The 21944-nt window shown below is 34.7% G+C and overlaps 1 protein-coding gene across 2 annotated transcripts; it reads left to right on the top strand.

Annotated features, from left to right (window-relative positions):
* Window positions 1–5006: 5006 nt before the first annotated feature.
* On the top strand, window positions 5007–21944 carry LOC108342794 (uncharacterized). 2 transcript variants are annotated; one of them, XM_017580601.2, is made up of 15 exons: window positions 5007–5239; window positions 5416–5583; window positions 5667–5718; window positions 5802–5909; window positions 8806–8890; window positions 9438–9492; window positions 9820–10212; window positions 11458–11517; window positions 16447–16545; window positions 16643–16753; window positions 17401–17472; window positions 17565–17681; window positions 18289–18438; window positions 20714–20814; window positions 21511–21944. In XM_017580601.2, exons 1-15 carry the CDS (start codon window positions 5177–5179, stop codon window positions 21833–21835), a joined length of 1959 nt encoding a protein of 652 aa, XP_017436090.1. In that variant the 5' UTR covers window positions 5007–5176; the 3' UTR covers window positions 21836–21944. The 2 variants fall into 2 exon arrangements, with proteins under 2 accessions (XP_017436090.1, XP_052727456.1); XM_052871496.1 differs by lacking the exon at window positions 17565–17681.

Raw genomic sequence — 21944 nt, 5'->3', positions numbered from 1 at the left:
TAATAGCTGGATGTCAATGGATGTTTTCTGGTGTAAAATGTTTGATCATGTTTGTTTTCATGGTCGTATTATTTTTTTTTTTGCTCTATTTTTAAAGTATAATATATTCTCTATACTAATATATGAAAACAACCTCTCTTTTTTCACTATTTTTGTGTACATTTTTATATAATTTTATTCTTAATATTATACTTTTGTGGTGACTGAATTTTTGCATTTTGATGATTGATGTGCTCGTGTGTAGTAACTTTATAAGTAACTATCGAAGTAATTGTTTTTTAATTGTAATCGTTACTTTTTATTATGTAAAAAAAATATGAACATATAAATACGACAACTTCAGCTTGTATTTCCATTATTACTAATAAAATTATTGCTATAAAAAGATTTAAATATTCAGATTCACTTCACAATCCTAGTTATGCGTAGTATTTTAAGTTTATGTTAATGATTTAGTTTTAAATCCAAATTTATACTTTTTATATTTTAAATTTAATCTCACTAGTTGAATTGAAATGGAATATTGATTGGATATTTTTTGCATTTAAAAGATTCAAATTTTATTTTCATCCTAAATACCTTTGTTTGGTAATTTTTTTTTTTGGTTTTGGTTAAGACATTCTTTTACTCAATATATAGAGTTTTTTGGGTTTGGATCATAATATAGATGTTGCTGGAACGAACTCAACTGCAGTGTTATTGATTATTATATTAATAAAGAGATTGATTCGTCATATAAATTATTAATTTATTTCATAAAGACTTTTATTAAAGAAAAGAAACAAATAATAAGTATCTGTATTAAAAATAAACAAATATATAGAATATATAAAAAAATAATTAAACAATAAAAACATACTATCTAAAGACATCTTAGTTAACATAAAGATAAAAAATAACTTTTTCATAATAAGCTTATGTTAAATCATTACATTTTAGTTATCTAAAGCTTATGTTAATATAATTACGTAGTTAGACATTTTATTAAAAAATAAATAAATAAAAGATACGACAAATCATACCAACCCATTAAAAAAAACATATAAAAGAAACTTATAATGTGAGAATATGAAAATTTGGATTTTAACGAGTGAATTAAAATATATTAGACTAATAGAGTCAGATTTCTATTTCAGTATAAAAATATATTTTAGACAAATTTGGTTCATTAGCCTACTTTCATTCTCTCTCTAAAATTCAGAACTCTAAGTTCCTCTGCCTTCTCTCTAACCTTCACACTCACTGACTCAGTGCATGTCCGTTTAGGTGGTGCCCAAGCATCCACAGTGTAGAGGGCTTTATTTTGAACCGATTACTTCTTTCATTCGGACCGGTAAGTAGTTCTTCCTTTTCCTCCTCTGTTTTGGAACCTAGGGCATGCTATTCTACTGATTTCATGTAACTAGAAACCTTCTCCTTCAATTTCTTGTCAAAACTTAGCTCTAAAGAGTTGTTCTATCACCCATTAGGTGATTTGTAGGGTTTGGTTGAGTTCTTGCTGAGTCAGACATTGTTGAATCAAGTTGTGAGCTTAGCTTTGAAACCCTAAGGTAAGGGGAGCTAGAATACTTTCTTGTAAGTTGTTATATGTTAGGTGAATAGATTGATTTATGCATCATTGTGTTGTTTGGGTTGCGTTTTTAAGTTTTTAGTGTATGGAATGATATGTGCTGAAATGTTCATCTGTGAATCTGTGAACTAATGCTTGTGAGCTGATTTAAACGTGTTGTGTGACTACAACTGAGGATGTTAGATGAGTAAAATCTGAGGTAGCAGCTATATGTTGAAAGTTAAGAGGATTGGTAGTGTTTTCGGTCACTTGAGAGGAAGTGAGGTAGTGATTTTGGACACTGGAGGTCTTGTGTGTTCTTGTGTTGTTTGGGTAGCTCAAATAGGTCAATTTTGACTTGTTAGGAACCTCAAACTGGTCAAAAACAAGTTAGAAGTAGTAGAATTGGATTTGAGTCCCTAAGTTGTTGATTTTGGTGTTCTATAGTATAAATTGAGTCTAAATCACCTTAGAATCGTAGTAGGAATGTTTATAATCATCTAGACAAGTTCAACTAGGTGTAAAACAAGAATTAAGGGTGTTAGAAATTGCGAAAAAGGCCTAGAAATGGTAAGGGCTGGTGTGAGTGCATGATTATGCAGAATTTGCGTTCTGCAGATGATGCAGATCCCTGTAGAGAGTGCTCACTGTCTGGGTTATTCGTTGTGCGAGCTGGTGCGTTGTGCGAGCTGGTGTGCTGTGCAAATGACTGGAGAGTGTTGCTCTCTGTCTAGAGATTCGCATAGCGAATCTCGTCGTTGTGCGACTGAGGGTGGTCTGGAGTCACTACTATTTTAATTTGAAGGGCGAGTTAGGGCGCATAGCAATTCTTTGGGAGGGGTAGTCTCTGTCTAGGCTCTCACATAGCGACATGGGTGCGCTATGCGAGAGGTTGGAAGTCTGGTGCATGATGCGAGTTAATTCGCTATGCGAATTAAGGGGTGCACTGTGCGAGATCCTCTTGTCTCGCCTTGCAAATAGGGTGCTCTGTGCGAATCCTCTGAGTCCATAGTTCACTTTTGCTCTTGTTTTGGTTGAATTAGGTGTGTGGAATGTTTGTAATGCATAGTATGATGGTGGTAATGTGATTATATTGAAGTATGCGAGTGTATGAGACATGTTTGGTGATTGAAAGTATGTGGTTTTAAAAGTATGGTTATTGGATGTAATTCCATGATCTTCAAGGAAAGGATCCATGGTGGTGCCCTTGGTGTGTTTTATAATGATTTGCATGGTAGCTCAGTCTTGAGGGTTATCCTGAAACTACAATGGTCAATCATTCTCAAGTAGAGAGGATTGAACCATGTCGTGAGTAGTAGCAGGAGGTCCTAGTCTTGGGTGCTTCCAGTATGGCCCAAGGTGAGTGTGGTAAGGTGAAACCCAATTGCAATGACTTTGCAAAGCAGTAGAGGCCACCACGAGTGCATGACCTGCCATAGCTCGACAAACATTCTAAGTCCGGACGAGTCAAGTTAAAGTGCAACAAGTCATGTTTGCGTAGCGTAGTATATTTGTCCTTACTTGCATGTTGCATGTGACTGTTATAACATGATTTTTGTATATCTAGCTCACCCTTACTTATGTGGTTGTCTTTTGTTTGTTTGTGCTGTGTTTCCTGTTTAATCTAGTTAGGACTCTTAGTTGTTCCTTATCATCTTGAAATACTCTATTGTGTTTAAGTTTTAAATTATAACTAAGTTTGGGATGACTATAACCTTAATACTTTATTTACCGTCTTTTTCTAACTATTTTATTATATTAAAATGTGGACTTACTATATTATATATTTCTATATAATATGGGATGTTACATATATTACATAAAATATTACAAATTAATGTGAAAAAACTTTAAACCAAAATGTTAAATCATTTTTACGGAATAAATTTAAAAAACAATAATTTTTGTATCGTGTAATGTGGAATATTTTTTTAATTACACAATCTAAAATAATATTATATTTTAAAATATGATTTTTTTTAATTATACAATCCAAAATAAATTTCTATAATGACTATCAAATTCAATATTCCATTTTGAAATCCGCAATTCGTTTTTCTTTATATATGACTTTTTTATTTTAAAATAGGCTTCCAAATTATGAAGTCCTTAAGATATGAAAATGAATACAAAAAATTCAATTAAAAATGTCCACGATTAATTTTATCTTTTATACACCTATTGAGATGTGTAAAGAGAAATATTCTTAAATAACCACCTATAATTATAAAACAAAACAAAATTAATGAAAAAGGTAGCATAAAGTTTACCAAAAAGATCCAAACATCATGCGTGGAATTATTAATTAATTCGTTAGCACATTTTAAATGCTTGAAAAATAGATTGTTAAATTCAACTCAAACTACTCAAATTTGTTATTACACTCTCAATTATAAGTTTAAGAAATCTAACTTAGTTAATCTCAATTTCTTTCTCTCACTTAACCTAAGTGAAAAAGTGTCTTATGGAATAATAGATAATATAAATTTCGCAACCTTTGAAAGAGAAAAATAGAGAATAAATTTATTGGTATCACAAAAGTGACCATCAAATCAACATATACTTTGGAAACATTGTCTTCTGTTCAAATAAACTAAAATTCTCACAAAGCATGTTTTTGGATTAGATAGTGAATTTAAAATAGTGGAACAAGAAGAAAATGAAAGAAAAGTCAGTCAAAAGTGAGGTTGTATGAATTAAAATTAGAAATTTTTCGTAGTGAATTTGATTAATGTGATAGAATAAATTTTCAATACATTTAAAAAAAAATCATAAAATTAATTTCTAAAAATATTTTGATATATGTTTAAAAGTATAATTTGTAAAAATATTTTTTAAAATAATTTTATTTTAATTAATTAATTATTTTAATATAAAATATATGTTAACAAAAGTATTATATTTATTTCATTAATTATTTTAATTATTCGTTTTAATATAATAATAAAATATATCTATAAACATTTAATTATTATATGTTACATATTAATTTAAAAGTATGTAATAAGATTAATCGATTAAATATAATAAAAATTTAATTATGTTTGTTTTTTTTACACTTCGTTTTTCTCTTTTCATGAGATAGGAAAGTTTTAAAAAATTATCTTGATTTTCGTGTTTTTTTCTTCAATCAAGATATACAATCAAGACTAGCCCACAAATTATTTGTGTATTTTTCCTTCAATCATCCAATCAATACCACTAGCTTTCCATACAAATTCACCCCTTAACTTTCTCAAGGAGAGGGAAGCAAACAAGGTTAGTCAAGATCCTTAAATTCTTAGGCATAAAATTAAATTAAAAATGAGAGAAGTTTCTTTGTAATGTCCACAAGGCGGTGAATAGAAAAAAAGGTGAATAAATGAAAGTTCAAGAACACCGGGCCGGTGGGCCCAAAGGATAAACATATTATTAAATGGAAAATAAATCGATCCATCCCAGCCGTTTATCTCGGATACTTAAACCATTTTCTCGAAACGATTCCGTACCCGCGTCGAAGACAAACGAAACGAGTAACAGCCATTACGTTCTCTTCATTCTCTAATTTCCCCGCACAACGGGTTTTCCTTCGCCACCAAGATATCTCTATTTCGTTCTTGTAGCTTTTAGTTGTCTGCGAAATCCTCCATGTTAGAATCAGAGGTTCACGATTTATCCGACGACGCCGATTACGCCGCGTCGCAGCAACAAGTAAGACCGTCGCCCTTCTAACTTCACGATTTGTCGTGACCTTTTGCTTTTTTCGATCAATTTGCGTTTCAATCAGGGTTTTCGGCGATTCAATTGAATACTCCACTCATGCACTGCCTTTTATTCTTAAATTTGACTGACTTTTCCATTTTTCTTCTCGGATTGATTGGGATTAGGGATCTGCTAGCATGATGCTGCGGAGTGACAGTACCAAGAACTCCCTTCGGGAAGATGCCGAAATTGTATTTACGAAAGAAAATGTCGCAATTCATCCGACTCAGTTTGCGTCTGAAAGAATCAGTGGAAGATTGAAATTGATTAAGCAAAACTCGTCTTTGTTTATGGTGATCATTAAATTATTTTTGTTTCTTTGTGGTCTTGTACTATTAATTATTAATTAAAGCAAATGTCTTCTTGCCGCTTCTAGACTTGGATACCTTACAAAGGGAATAGCTCAGAGGCCAGGCTGTCTGATGATGGTAGTTTACATTCTGTATGACTTTCTTGCTCCGTGCAACGCGATCAATACGTTTATTTTTATTTTTTTCCATTTCATGCTCAGAAAGAAACCTATATACCATAAAGGCGGTCTCCTTCACTGAAATCAGGTCCATCCGGAGGCATACTCCTGCTCTTGCGTGGCCATATATCATCGTTGTTCTATCATCAGGTGAATTACTCTTTATGAATACGGTGGGTGTTATATGTTTTTTTTTATAATTGTTTTGTTCTATATTACACTTCTGGCCTTCTATAAACCAGGTAGTTTATTTTTTAGGTGTATTTACCCATATCTTATATGAAATCAAGAGGTACACATGACTTGATAATGTAATAACAAATTGGTCACAGGGTGTTAATTCCAGTTATTCTGGGCATAAGTTCAATATCTTGGATGGATGATAAATAATTCTTTTGTAGGGTAGGTGACTTAAAATTTCTACATGTGTTCTGCCCTTTTCTGGTAAGCTAACTGATGTGCTGGTGTACAATTCATCTGGATTTTAATCTGCAGACAGTGCATAAGTGGATACCCTTCCATAGAACTCAAAATTGGTTATTAAAGTTTAAGAATTGGGGTTATCAAAATTTACGCTGAAAACCCATCAGCCAGCACTGACTTCTATATGCCTAACAAAAACCAGAAGGGAACCTAGTCTAAGCATGCCAGCCTGATTGAATAAAAAGCTAACTATATGTGAACATTTCAAGTGTTGTCTAATTGGTCTAGCCGTGTCTAGCACTGGAAAAGTTAATAGAAGGTTTCTTTAAGTTGGTGATAGAATGTGAGAAAAGGACAGATTTTTTTTTTAATGTACTTGATCAGTTTATAACATAAATGGTTACAAAAATACTATGCAACTACTATTATTTTCAAGAGAACGGTTAAAATGTGGCAATTTCCTAAGATAGGTGTATGGAACAAAGCTAATTGGAAGGTTGATAAACTGTAAATGCTATATTTCCAACATAAATGAATGCATCTCAATCTGTGATGCATGGATGTAGGCTCAGTAACTTTTGAAAAGTTTAGGAAGGGGTTCCTGCGAGAGTCTCTTGTTTTTAGAGGACAAGGAGTTTGTGTTATGTTGCTTAAGAAAGTATCAAGAAGATCCCCATTGGATATTAAGATAACAAGGTTATCTAGATGTGAAGATTCACTTTAATATACTCGATAATCATAAGAAATAAGAGAAGATTGATTCAAGATAAGCAAATAAAATGAACAAAATGACAAGACATAATCATAAAGGAGCAGAAGCAATGAACATAACATAAAGGGATTTGAAATAAAGAAACCACATGAACCAAAGTTTAAGATAAGATCAAAGGATGAGCTCACTCTCAAAGAGAGGCACCCACAACCAAAAATGGCTATAATAACTTCTTCATTCACCAACACTTTACAAGTGGGGAGGAGATCCTTTTAAATAGGCTTAGAGAGGGACCTCCTAGCAATAATACAAAGATGAGGGATACACTAGCAAAATCACAAAGTATCTTTCTAGAAGCCTAATGATGAGGGAAGGTGATAATTCTCCAATCATTTGTAAAATCTTCAAAAAGCGCATTCTCTCTCCTTCAAGTGTGCATAGCCCTCACTCCAAGATGCTCTCTTCTCCACTTTCATGAAGCCCTCTTCTCCACTTCTAAGGGTGTCTTCTTAGCAAAACTATGGGTGTGGTGAGTACACTCCCTTGGTCTAGCGTCCTCCTAAGCCCTTCATTCCTCTAAAAGGTGACAACCTTAAAAGGGGAGGTGCTACTATCAAATCTGCAAAACCCAAGACACAAACATGAGTCTAGAATTTATTTAAGACAAAAACTAAGCACACTAATAGAAGAAAGGTCAAGAAACCTCCCTCCAATCTTGCTTATTTTCCTTAAACACTTTCCTCCATCCTTGATAGGGGTTTGGGACTCATCAGTCTTGTAATATGATAGTTGAAAAATAAAGTTTAGTGTATTTAAAAATGTTAAATAAAATTTAAAAAATGTCATATCTTTCCTTTTTATTCATAGTGGTCTTGGTCAATATGGGATTCAAATAGAGGAGCAGTGGGAGTTGTTTTCTATAATGCCTATAGAAGGCAAAACAGTACATGCTTTCCCTACTCTGGTATAAGGTTCAAAATTCCATTTTTACCCTTGAAGTATTGTTTATTGTTGTTGGGGGGTAATGTATTCATGACTGTTACATTTGTTTTGACCTTGATTACTTCCGACATTATTGGAGTACTTCTTATCCTTCTTTCTTTAGACTTCACACCGAGTTTACTTTCTGATAATTTTTTATGTACTTTATTATGACTTTTTTATTAATTTCATCATCATCTTTTACTTTTTTTTGGCTTCATTACAATGTTTTTATTGCTCACAGTTTGATGGTGATTATTGTGACTTATTGTTTATTATGAACTTTTTTAGTATTTATATATGTAGTATAAGTTATTTTGTATGCATTTAAAATAGCAATTATTCTGCCTCCTGCTATCATTTTTTAGCTGATTCGTGCCACTTTCTAAGATTGAGTATGTTTTCAATAATACATGTCAGAAAATACAATTACGTCCATTTGTTTTTGATGATTTTTTCAATCTCAATACATTTTGATGCTTCCTTTTTTAAGCAGTCGGTGTATTTTGTTGCATTTCAATACTATCATGAGTTGTTTTTGCCAATGTTGGCGCACCAATGCTTGTAACTTCAATATGAGTTGTTTTTCCAAGTGTTTGAGTACCAAGCTGTGATTTCTTGATCTGTATGCTTCATTTGTATTGATTAAATTGTTTTGTCTTGTCTTTTTATTTATCTGCTATTGAACTTAATTGCTGGCTCAGTGGCGTATGACTTCCCTTTGAAAGGTTGTTATGGTTCATTTCTGAAGTAATCTCTGTTAAATTTATCTAGTTGTAGTATTCTGAATAACAATGATTTGGTAAATAAGATGTTTGTGTTTCTCGTGACACTATTTACATCCCTGGCAGCTCTAGATGTTTGACTCGGTCTATTCCTTATTATATGATGTGTTCTACAATTCAATCTTGTCTGGATAAAATTTTGCAGGACTTGCTTATCCTCCACTCTATTTTTATAGTGGAGGAGTCAAAGAATTCCTTGCTACAATAAAGCAGCATGTTCTTCTTGTGAGGTTAGCCTCATATCATGCCTCTACTGATTTTTTTTTAATTTTCTTTTTAATTTGGAATTATTAATATTGCCATAGCCAAACTTATGTAGCTAGTTGTTGATCCTGCATTTGTTTCTCTGGATTTATATGATGTTATTTCAATGTGTGTATGAAATGATGAACATACAATTTGGCAGTGTTTTATTGTTCAGAAAAATTATTTTCGTATGATATCATTATGTATTATATGCAAGAGTTAACCATTTTTAGTCATGAAGAAGTGATGAGGTATGTGCAACATTCATGACATCCTAATAAGTGCAATGATTTTTTAGATGATGAGAATCATCATCAAGCGCATTTTCTACAGTTGCAGATTGTAATTTACAAATTTACATAAGCCATTTCCTCCTTTGTTCACATCAAGATCACTCTTTAATGCTACCATTATTCATATATTATATTTGCAAGACAAATGATATTATATTTGCAGCATGTTTCTGAGATTTCTTATTCAAGTTTTTCATGCAAGTTTGTTCGTATAATCTTATTCTTATGCCTAATGTAGATCTGAAGAGGATGCCAACGTATTCCTTGTAAATGATTTTCAGAATACACTGCAGGTATGAGTGGTTTAATATTCAATTGACTTTGTTTGGTTTTCCTGCTCGATCATAGATTCATACTATCCTTTGTAGATTGAAAATAATATTTTGCAAAGGAGAATTTACATCAGTGATAGAAGATCATAAGCAACTTGTTCCTGTTTTGTTCTCATTCTCACAGTCCAAATGTTAATAAATTGTTCTTGCTAGAAAAATGAGATGAATGAAAGTGCTTATGTCTATAATTCCCTTAGGTCTGTGAAGCCCTTTTTTTATAATAGTTAAATATCAAGCTATTTAAATTGGGTTGCTATATTTTTTCTAAACATTTGCAATGACATCCAGAGGACTTTGTCTTCCTTGGAGCTGCCCAGAGCTGTTCCCATTGCATGTGGACCTTCAAATCTCTCTGTTGATGAGTCCGTTCTGAATGAGAACCAAGGAAGGGCTGATAATGATGTCAATAATGGAAGTTTTAGTGCTGCTCAGTTCCATGGGAGACCTAGTCATAAAGTAGATCCTGCTCGAGACCTCTCTATTAATGTTTTAGAGAAGTTTTCGCTTGTCACAAAATTTGCCCGAGAGACAACATCACAACTTTTTAGGGAAAACCATAGTAATGGATTCAGTGAGAGGAGGACCCATGCCCAGACTAATCTTGATCATCATCCTAGGAAGTCTTCCCACGTTGAGGAAAAGACTTCTGATGAAAGTTGTGTTGCCTTGGATTCTCAGGAGGTAACCTATTTTTCTTGCATCACAACTGTAAATTTTAGTTTACTATCTGCATGAAAACTTGTTTTTTCAGGCACAAGAATTATTGTAATTAGAAATGTTTGGTGTGCCTACTTTGTTGGTATCTTCTACCCTGAACATAATTAACTTACAATGAACAGTGCGATGGCATTGACTAATGATCTGATGTGAGATGGAGGCCGTTGTGAAGCTTCTGATCTGGGTTACTTTAATAGTTCCATTGGCTACTTTCAAGATATTTCATTAAGTACAAGGTTTTTTAATTTGCTGAGGTAACAGGCATCAATAAGTGCTTCGTTGATGAAAGAAACAAATATTAGAAAAGGATAAAACAATAAAAGTATTGTACTATTTTGCATTCATATTTAAGGTGCTAGGATTTGTTCAATGTCATTGTTGGAAGTCCTACATCGACTAGAGATAAGGGCATTTCATAGTTTATAAGTGGGTGCAAACCTCACCCTACAAGCCGGTTTTGTGGGGTTGAGTTAGACTTAAAGTCTACTTCTAACATGGTATCAGAGCCATGGTTAGAGCCTATCCTAGCGATATTTGTTGTTTGCTGGGCATATTGTTCCACCCGCTATCGGACCACCCATTAAAAATGTCTAATCCCACGCTCGAGATGTATATACCTCGGCGTGAGGGGGGTGTGTTGGAAGTCCCACATCGACTAGAGATAAGGCCATTTTATAGTTTATGAGTGGGTGCAAACCTCATTCTACAAGCCAGTTTTGTGGGGTTGAGTTAGGTTTAAAGTCCACTTCTAACAGTCACACTGACTTATTAAAAATGACCAAGTAAAGTCAATTTCCTTGTCCATGTGTTAAGTTGGCTTCTGTAAATCTGTGATGAATAATTTGAAATTGTGGAGGTAATATCATAGTGTCTACTGTTATGAATTGATTTGGCATACTTCTTATATTTGTAAAAAATTGCTTGTCCATAGCTGTTGTGCATAATCTTAATTTTATGGAGAAATATTATATTTAATTTCTACTGTTTTGAATTGATTTAGAATACTGCTGATATTTTTTAAAAATTGATTGTCCATAGCTGTTACATATAATCTGAAGTTTGTGGAGGTAATATCTATTTAGTGTCTATTTTTATGATTTGGTTTTGGATACTCTGCTTATATTTGTATAAAATATAGTGTATTTTCCCCCGATTCCCTTTTCCACTGTACAATATTAATTATATGGTCTTTTGTCTCTCTTCTGGCAGTTTGATAATTTATCATTAGTATGGGGAAAACCACGGCAACCACCTCTAGGTTCTGGAGAGGTATGAAATGTATATTTGATATAATAGATAGTATTTCTCATACAGGCTGCTAAAATCATCATATTATGTATATGATCTTCTTTTGCATGTAGTCTTTTGCATGATGGCCGTTGTAAACGTGCAATTTTTGCTTATTGTTTCTTTTGCAAATGATGCAATCTGTTGGTAGCTAAGGCCTCCTATTAGGAGTGTTTAACGGTAGAATAAATTGGAGAAACAGAGGATAAGCCCCTGAGTAATTGTAACAAAAATAAATATTGGCTAACAACAGTTAGTTGGTTACTTGTTGGATGCATGGTTAATCACAATAGAATATCTTCAGCTTGGTCGCACAAATTTCACTAGAAGCGTGTGAAATGAATCACACAAATGAATTGTGCAATTCTTCTGCTATAGGTATTGCTTAAAAGATTGTCAAGTCATGCATGATGGGATTCTTGAAAACTCTAATTGGAGGAGTCATGCCAGTTCTTGGTGGTCTTCTGCTCAAGCACTATGAAGTGACCCAAGAAAGCTTATGCTGATCACCATCATGAATCTGTCAAGTGATAGACGGAGGAAATTGCAGATACCTGTTTGTTGGGAAAGAAACATGTAGTTGGGTTAGCAAGCTGGATTTCAGATTGAGAGGAGTGGTAGAAGGGGAAAAGATGCACGCTGTTAAGGTGGCTTTAGGGGTAGAAAGATAGGCTTCTTTTGTCAAGAAGCTGAACAACAAAACGATATGTATATTATTGGTGTATGAGTGAAACAAAGTTCAAAGAATCAGCCCCCAAGGAAGCCTCTCTCCCTTCACTGGTACAATTATCCAGTCTATACCCAAATGTACAAAATGACTAACTACTCCTATACAGAACACACACTCTATTTATAAACTCTCCCTTCCCCTTCCCACTTACTAACTAACTGTCAACAACCTTTCTGTCCTAACCTTTCTGTCCTAACCGCTCTCTCATTTCTTCTTCTTTCTATCTTAAACCTATTATATCCTATCACCTTATATCCTATTATCATTACAGTCTGCTGTAGAACAACCTTGTCCTCAAGGTTGGAACCGTGAAGCTTGATCTCATGACTCCTCTTCATCATTGTGTTATCATATGAAGGGAACCCATTCGCTACTGTCCTCCAATTCAGGTCTGGAGGCTTGGGTGGTGGTCTATATGAAAGAATTATTGTCTCCTTGTGTTCCATTAATAAGAACCTTCTGTTCCATTAATAAGAACTGCTCCTTTTCCAAGATTCCCCTGGACCATCTTTACCTTTCACCACTGTGTGTAATATAAGAGACTAGTTAATAAAGATTTTGCAAGAAACTTGGAAATTCCTTTGTGGCCATTGCTAGAAGCTAGATCTGCAGGTGTTATAACCTCAGTAATTTCAGGAAATGGATCTGTAGCAGCCCTAGTGGATGCACCCATGGACACCTAGACCACAGCTGGGTCACTCCCTGACACCACTGTTTTAACCCTAGACTTCATCAATTCTTCCCCTTTCTTCATTGTTTTGACATACCCACCATAACCTACCACTCTATCTTCACTAAAAACAGTAGCTTTTGCAACTTTACTTGGAGAAGCAAGAGTCACAACCTTCCCATCATGGTCTTCACCTGATGTATTTTCCCTATCAACATTTGTGAATTATCCACCCTTACATCAACAACTTCTACCATTTTCTCCGCAGCATCAACATTTTCTCCATCACAGTTTTTGTCTTTGCCTTCCCCTTCACATATATATTTTTTTCTCTCCTGTCTTGCCCTCTAATTCCTGTTAAACAATCAACACTCAAAACAGCAGCTTCTGACACTCTACTCCCTGTTGTAATGGTAACAACATTCCCCTCTTCACTGATATCCCTTTCTCTTTTCTTCTCCCCATTGGTTGAATTTTCTCCTCCATATGAGGGTTTATTGGATGTCTTGATGTCTAGTAGACTACCTTTCACAACATCCCTCCCCATTTTTCCCTCTTTCTTTCCTTTCATGGCAGATTCATCACTTCTTGCTAAGCCCTTTATTGAATCTTGATATTCTGCATCATTTCTTTTATTTCTTGGGTAGTTCTTCTCCATCTTTCACTACTCCGTTACTTCTTTCTTTCCTTTCTTGTTGTCTTGCAGAAATTCCTCTTTCCCTCCCCTTCTTGCTCTGTCAAGAGATTTCTCCCTTCCTTTTGAGTCCCTTTCTTGATTCTGGTTTTCCAATATCATTTCTTGGATATTTCTTCTCCGTTCTACTAGCACCCTTTTCTGTTTGTTGGCCCACCTCTCCACAGTATTGACTTTTCCTTCTAAAGTATTGATTTTTCCTTCCAAAGTATTGATTCTTCCTTCCATCACATTCTCCTCCCTAAGGGAATCCGGTAGTCCTCTCCTAAGGGAATCCGATAGTCCTCTCCTAAGGGAATCCGGTAGTCGAACCAAACTTGATAGGCTTCTTTTGTCAAGAAGCCGAACAACACTCCTCAACTCTCAAACACACACGAAAAGACACAAAACTGTATATTATTGATGTATGAGTGAAACAAAGTACAAAGAATCACCTCCCGAAGGAAGCCTCTCTCCCTCCACTGGAACAAATATCCAATCTATACCCAAATGTACAAAATGACTAACTAATCTTGTACAAAACACACACTATTTATAAACTCTCCCTTCCCCTTCCCACTCACTAACTAACTGTCAATAACCTTTCCCTCCTAACCGCCCTCTCATTTCTTCTTCCTTCTATCTTAAACCCATTATATCCTATCACCTTATATCTTCATAGAAGCCTTAGGATGATGGTACCAATGGGGGGAATCTTGTTAACCAAACTATCCTGGCAAGGGATCAAGAATGTTTTCATCCAAAGATTCCATCCCACTATCATAAAAAGTCATTTTGAATTGGTGTTAGCTCTGAACAGGCCAGATCTGTGAACTTGTTATCACACAATTTGAATTATATTTAGGGGTAATGGAGGCTTTTGAAGAGTAGTACCTGATGGACATGTTCTTGAACAACGTGAAGGATAAGATGCGTGAAGAGTTGAAGCATTTTGAATCAAGAAGACTGTCAGACAGGATGAGCAAAGCTCAAAAATAGAAATTTGCAGTGGCTATCACAGGAGGCCATCTTGGAGGAAGGGAGCTAGTTCTTATCAGATCATTACAAATAATAGATCCAATTGGCACTGGAATTTTAGCATCTGAAAGTGATTTGTATTTAGGAGTACTGCCTTTCAAGAGACTGTTAGAAGCAGAAATACGAGACAAGGTCAGAAAAGGGGAGTGTTTCAGGGTTTATGAGAAGTTTGGACATACCCACGTCTGCAAGATAAGCAGTAGAGAAGACTATGAGAGAATGGCACCCACTGTGGAGGTGTTAATTATGCAGAAGGATCTACCAGATGACGGGACTAGTTGGGAGTCAGCATAAGATATTGAATTTCACCTTGAGGACAAAGTTGGGTTTTTAGGGGGGATTGATTGATTGCTGAGGCCTCGTATCAAGAGTGTCGAAAGTAGGAAAAATAGGAGGGACACAGGATAAGACTCTGAATAATTCTATCAGATAGAAGCTACCTGTAAGTGGTTGGTTATTAATTGGATGGGTATGATAAAAAGCTAGTTGAGTTAGGAAGGGGTGTGATAGTTGATCATTGTCGTGGGGAGTGCATATCTTGTAAAAACTGATAATTCAGTTTATGTGCAGGCAATGAAGAATCTGTTTTCATGTTCTGATCCAGTTGTTATTAGCAATCTAGAAGGATTTAGTTTAACCATTTGCAACACTCAGTTAGATTTCTTGGTTTTACTCCCTCCCACAGATGCTGGATATGATGTTCGTTGATGTTTATTTTATCCTTAATTCAGTGTTATTAAAATAAATATTGATGTAATCAAATTTTAATATTTTTTTATTTTCTTTACATATTTTCAGTAAAAATTAGGGTAGACCAGATAATTGTAAATGACCTTCTTGGAGTTTGAGTTAGAATAAAACATGAAGTTCTATAAGATTTGACATCACCCAGTAGTTGAGCCAGTTTACAAGGTACCCTATGTTCTGTTTCTGAAAGCTGTTGCTTCCCTTGTGATTTACGGGATTAAAGAACTAATAGATTTAACATTTTCATTCTAATCTGAACATTAAGGAATTTGTGTTACAAATTAGTTTTACATGAAAAATTGAAAATGGCTGAAACATCAAGGAGTTTATTTGTAGCTGATCTTGATAACTTTTTAATTTTTACTGTGTTGGAAGGGAAAATAAAGGAACTTAAAGGATTTAAACTGCATCACGAGGGAGATTCTAATCCTTGGAAATGGAGAGTTTGAAATGGAATGAAAGCAACTTCAACACATTTTAGTTCATGTGCATGGATGGTTTGCATTCTTGTATTAGTTTTTTTGACCCGAGGAAGCCAAATTTTTTACTTTCAGGATTTTTTCTGTCTGAAAATCCATTAAGTTACTTGTTCATGTTTTGATCTGGGTTATACTTTTAATTTCGTTAATTTTGAAAGTTGATGTCATTGTGGATAAGACTCTATTTGGGTGGATGATTTGGAAGGGAAAAGAGTTGGGGGGTAAACTTTTCATTTTTGAATTCATTAATTCATTACTTGAAATGAAATATTTTTAGTGTCTTCTCTCCCTTCCATACCTCCATCTCAAATATATCGTCCAATTATATTTTTAGCATACTGTGCCACTAAAGGAGCATTCTGGAGATGGGATTACAGCTTATATGTTAGTTTTGGTGATGCCCTTCATGCAATCTTAAATGCAATACTTTCACATTGCAATTATTGAAGTGACACCTGTTTCTTATAGCCATTCTGATTGCAAGTGTTGAGGGATAACATTTGTGTTATTATGTAAAAGATTTATCAAAGTTTTCAGTTGTTTGCTAATTAGTATTGGGATCAAACATCTGCAGTGGATTATCTTCTTGGATTCTGAAGGGCGAGTCACAGATTCAGAAGCTTTGAGAAAAAGAGTATTTTATGGCGGACTTGACCATGAATTACGAAATGAGGTTGGTTTATCACGTATGTAATGATTTTGAAGCTAAGCATTTTGATTATAAATTAATACCCGTTCTTCATGGGCTAAAGCTTATATATAAATTATAGGTTTGGAGTTTGCTTTTGGGATATTATCCATATGAGTCAACATATGCTGAGAGAGAATTCCAGAAGTCTGTTAAAAAGTCAGAATATGAGAACATAAAGAACCAGTGGCAGGTTTTCATTTGCTCCTACATTCTTTTTAATTGATGTATTTCTCTTTCTGCTTTGATATTAATCACTTGAAAAATGTTTATTTATCAAAAGTTTGATGGAACTAATTGTACGGAGGTCTGTGTCCTTTTTTATACTTTGGATCCCAATGTTACAATATAGTCTGCAATACCTTTACTTCATTGTTTGTTTGCCAAATATGTAAATTAAACATCCAAATATGTAAATTAAACATCCATGAGGTGTTGAGTATATTGATGCGACTTATGATATAAAATCAAATATGGTTGTAAATGACTTAGGTTTCGAGCATACATAGCAAAACCAGTTGTGACCACATTGCGCTTTCATAAGGTGAAAGTTTTTTTGTCCAGGAACCATGTTTGATCCAAAGTTCCTTGGTTATTGCTACCACGTTGAACATTTTACATGCAACCATAATGAAAATATGGAGCTTACAATTTATTACATACATACCCTAACCCTACCAGTTACTCAAATATGGTGACCTTGTCATATTGTTTTTCCTCTAATTATGAATTCTAATAATGTATTTGCCATCTCTTGTAACATTGTTTTTCTGCTTTATTTCTATAAGCTGTCTGCTTAGTTCAAAATATAATTTTGTAATGTTTTTTTTTTCTCTGTAGAGTATATCCTCTGCACAGGCTAAAAGATTCACAAAATTCAGGGAAAGGAAAGGGCTTATTGAGAAAGATGTGGTAAGCTAGTGGAACAGATTTTAAATTTGAATGACTATAGATGAACAGATAAAAGATGCTAATGCAGTTTTAATTATCTTGTACTTTTGAAGGTGAGAACTGATAGATCGATCCCTTTCTATGAAGGGGATGATAATCCAAATGTAAATATTCTACGAGATATACTGTTGACCTATTCATTTTACAACTTTGATCTTGGTTATTGCCAGGTAACTATGCCGTGCATTTCGGACTTAATTTTAATTGCGGTGAATATTATATATCTTGATTACCAAAATTTTGATCTTATTCTTTTTGGAAGTTGAGTCCTCATTTTTCCTTAAACAGAATATGTATGTAGTCACTACAGCAGGGATGGGTATCTTAATGGCTATTATCTTCTTGAACTATGTGTGTTTTGAAATTATGAATCATTATGCATCTTATAGTTTTCATATGCTGTCTTACCCCCTTCCTCCTCTTGTTAGATTAAGCAAATAATATGTTATGTATTCACTACAACAAGGAGGAGTATCTTTGTGGCTATTATATTCTTGAACCAATTATATATTGAAACCTTGAATCGTTAGGCCTCTTTATTGTTTTCATATTCTGTCTTACTCCTTCCCCTTGTTTGATTAATAAAGAATATGTTATGTATTCACTACAGCAAGGAGGTGCATCTTAATAGTTACTATCTTGAATCAATTATATTTTGAAACCATAAATCATCATGCATCTTTGTTTCCATATGCCGTCTTCTTCCTTCCTCCAATTCAAGAATTGGATTATTATCTCCTATAGGTAGGGAATCTTATTTACATGCTGTTTTAACAGGGAATGAGTGATCTTCTATCTCCAATATTGTTTGTGATGGATGATGAGTCAGAGGCATTTTGGTGTTTTGTTGCTCTAATGGAACGTCTGGGACCCAATTTTAATCGGGATCAAAACGGCATGCACTCTCAACTTTTTGCTTTATCTAAGGTTATTCTCTCCCCTTAACAAATCATTCAAGCACTGCATCATTAATCGTTATTTATTAGGCTGTTGTGTTTGTATTGGTTAACTTTACACTACTATATTCTTTTCACACTCTCGTCCAACTTTGCAAAGTTTTTGCTGCCAATCATAGTGATACAGTTGACAATGCCCCAGCACATGCCTCCAACCACCATTGCTTCCCTTTGTGACCATGGAACCAGCAGTAGCTCCTTACACTGCCCCACACGTTGCCACTCTCCACTTATAGTTCACAGACATGTCCTTAATCCTGCAGAACCACTTTTCTGATTTCAACAACCACGCCCTCGAGTACCCCTTTGCTTTGACGAGCCCCTCTACTCCTGTTTGGCCACCCCTACAGTTTGACATCGTTTTTCATTGCTTCTTCTGCTGACAATGCATCTCTTGTTGCTAGTGATAACTCTGCTGTGAGTTTCACCATCATAATCCCTTGTGAAAATCTCATTGGGTCAGCCAACTACATCATTTGGGATGCTGCTGTCAAGTTATGGTTCCAAGTCAAGGCTATGCTACATCAATTTCTTTGCCTTATGTTACTTTCGCATTGACTCATTAAAATTTGTGGCATTGGTCGAACTTACCCTTTTCAAAATCTTACTTTAAATTGTCTTGTTTGTTCTTGGTTTCCATTTCAATTTTATTTCCATTTGCAAACTTGCTCCCGTCTGAATAATTTTTTTCTTGTTCTAGATTAGTTTATAAAAGAATGACTTGGGCAAAACACAAGTATGAGGGATTGTATCATCTTTCACCATCAGTTGCTTCTGTCTGTTCTACCCCTGCTGATCTCGCTCATCAATGCCCCGGATATTGCAATTTAGAGAAGCTGCTTATTTAGTTCCCAGTCTCTCTTCACTTAAAGTCTAGACTGTTAGTTAGGAAACAATGTTCATTTACATAGTCCTCAAGTCAATAAATGTGACCTTTTGTTTTTGTTCACTTCAATATTTGGGGGCCTAGTAACCTTAGTATGACGTTTAGTCATGACTTTTCAACTGATCTTGGGTCTTTCAATGAAAAATTGTTCTGATATCTTTTCTACTTTACAAATTTTTTGTATGAAACTATTTCTCGATTCGGGTCATCCATCAAAATTTTGCACATTAATGCCCACATTTATGTCTTCCCAATTTCAGTCTTCTCTCAAATTGCAGGGCCATGAGACAATGGTGCCACTAATGCAAAAGTTGTCACCTAGTTGAAATAGTGCCTTCCGTTATTTATTTTCACTACAATGTTCCTCTTGTTTTTTGAGGTGATGTGCTTCCTATTACATCTTGATCAATTGCATGCCCTTGACTATCCTCAATAATCAAACTTTGTACTTTATTTTGTCCATAACAAGACCTTTACCTTCCTTGTTCCTCTCTGGTCTTAGGTTGTATAACTTCACTCACCTGTGGAATCTATCACATGTATTCCTAATATAATCAGCAATTATTTGTTTGACTCCAAATGACTTGTATGCGTCTGTGCTTTCTTTTCAAGTCTTTCCATTAAATACACTGTAGGTGAATATCTTCTTTATTGTGAAGGTCAAATTATGTTCTATTCCTTTGACAGAATGTTCTTATACTAGACTGAGGTCTCTAGGCTTGGCTTGTGATATTACGATCCAATTATAAAGTCTGGACTTGAGTCCAACATTTGAAATTTGAGATTCTAGTGCAGGGTTTATAAAGGCCTTAAGTATTAAGTTTTTTGTTATGGTTTACCCAATGTTCTTATCAATGGATATGAAGCTTACTGTCATGTCTCTCAATTGCGAATGAGTGTGTTAATGCAGAGTTAGCCTGCTTGGGTGTGTCAGGCCCATGGGCCACGAATCATGTTGAGAAATTAGTAATCTAATTGCGAGGGGTATGCAACACTGGAAATGAGATTTGGTGTGGGGTTTATATTGCCTGGGGCTTTTCATCTACAATAACTAGCTTTTGTTGGATGTTTCTTCAAGGTTTTTATTGGTGATTGTGTTGGCCATTGTAAACCCAAAATATTTCTTTGCTTCATATCGATTCATGTAACTAGATAGCAGAATAGGAATTTTATGCAATCGTATTTTGACTTGAGCTTTCTACAGCCAATGTCTGATGGTATGGTATCTAGCAGTCACATCCCACCTTTATAATGCTGCATTGAGTAACTTGGTCTCTACACTCTTTATATGAAATTTGAAACTGAGATTTATTACTGTTGCTTTAGCATTCAGAACTGATACATTTATTCGTTGTTGCAGTTGGTGGAGCTGCTTGATAGTCCATTGCATAACTATTTTAAGCAACGTGACTGCTTGAATTATTTCTTTTGCTTCCGGTGGATTTTGATTCAATTTAAAAGGTTGGATTACTTAAATTGTTATGTTTGTCACAATTCAGTAACTTTTGGTGCATGTTATATTGCATATGATGTTAATGCTTCGGAGTGTGTTTCAAGTGTAGTTATTTTCTACTTACCTTCTGAAAATAGTTTGGATATATCAGCACAACCGAAGGCAGTTGACTATAACTAAAAGTTTTCTGGATAGATCCAAAAGATCAAACATACATCTGAAATTTACTCTTTCGGTTGCTGCTAGTAATTAATCTCAGTTTGTGCCGCTTTCTTTTTGTGGCCAATGCTCTCTTACACTTTGGAATTATCGTGTTTTAGTTCTAAGATTTGCCAGAAGGATACCATATTCTTGAGAGCATTTCAGACAGAGAGAAGAAGCACCCACTCTGTCTGATTAGAGTGACCAATAGTTTTATTGTGTTATCCATGATGAACAACATTTCTTAGGATCACTAAGTCTGGTCTCTTTTTATCTTGGTAGTTGTGTCCTCGACAGTTACAGAGAATGTTGGGGGGAATTATATAAGTTTAGTTCAAAGGTTACATGGTAGGTGATTTTACTCGTGGAAAATATATACAAATTGACTTTGATGTGAGTTTGTTAGTGTTATAGGTTTGCTAATTTGCTGGCTGGTATAGCCTTGCGTAGAGGATTTTATATAAATGCTTTTGACAACTAAAGGATATCGATTGATATTTCAGGGAGTTTGAGTACGAGAAAACAATGCGCTTGTGGGAAGTTTTATGGACACATTATCCGTCTGAGCATCTGCACCTGTATTTGTGTGTGGCAATCTTGAATCGGTATCGTGGTAAGATAATTCGAGAGGAAATGGACTTTGACACGCTGTTGAAGTTTATTAATGAGCTAAGTGGTCACATCGACCTTGATGCAAATCTCAGAGATGCTGAGGCTCTATGTATATGTGCTGGTGAGAACGGTGCTGCTTGTATACCCCCTGGAACCCCACCGTCGTTACCTGTAGATGATGGTTCTTTTTACGCCCTACAAGATGAAATATTGTAAATTCACTTCCATAAATCTTTTTGTGATACCTGAATGTATCAACCTCATTGTGTATTTCCTGATTCGTTTCAAATATGTTGTTAGCATATTAAATGCATTTCTTTAGCCA

This window comes from Vigna angularis, chromosome 1 (genome assembly GCF_016808095.1).
Source record: "Vigna angularis cultivar LongXiaoDou No.4 chromosome 1, ASM1680809v1, whole genome shotgun sequence".
In the NCBI taxonomy this organism is placed as follows: Eukaryota; Viridiplantae; Streptophyta; class Magnoliopsida; order Fabales; family Fabaceae; genus Vigna; species Vigna angularis.
The sequence above is the reverse complement of the archived record's forward strand: the minus strand, read 5'-3'. Positions and strand labels throughout refer to the sequence as shown.

What these genes read in the sequence shown, in the direction of transcription:
- LOC108342794 (XM_017580601.2), top strand. Translation starts at nt 5,177, where the DNA reads ATGTTAGAATCAGAGGTTCACGATTTATCCGACGACGCCGATTACGCC. An exon ending in AAAACTCGTCTTTGTTTATG is followed by an intron (nt 5,584 to 5,666) that starts GTGATCATTAAA and finishes TGCCGCTTCTAG; the next exon opens with ACTTGGATACCTTACAAAGG. An exon ending in AACTTTTTGCTTTATCTAAG is followed by an intron (nt 18,439 to 20,713) that starts GTTATTCTCTCC and finishes TCGTTGTTGCAG; the next exon opens with TTGGTGGAGCTGCTTGATAG.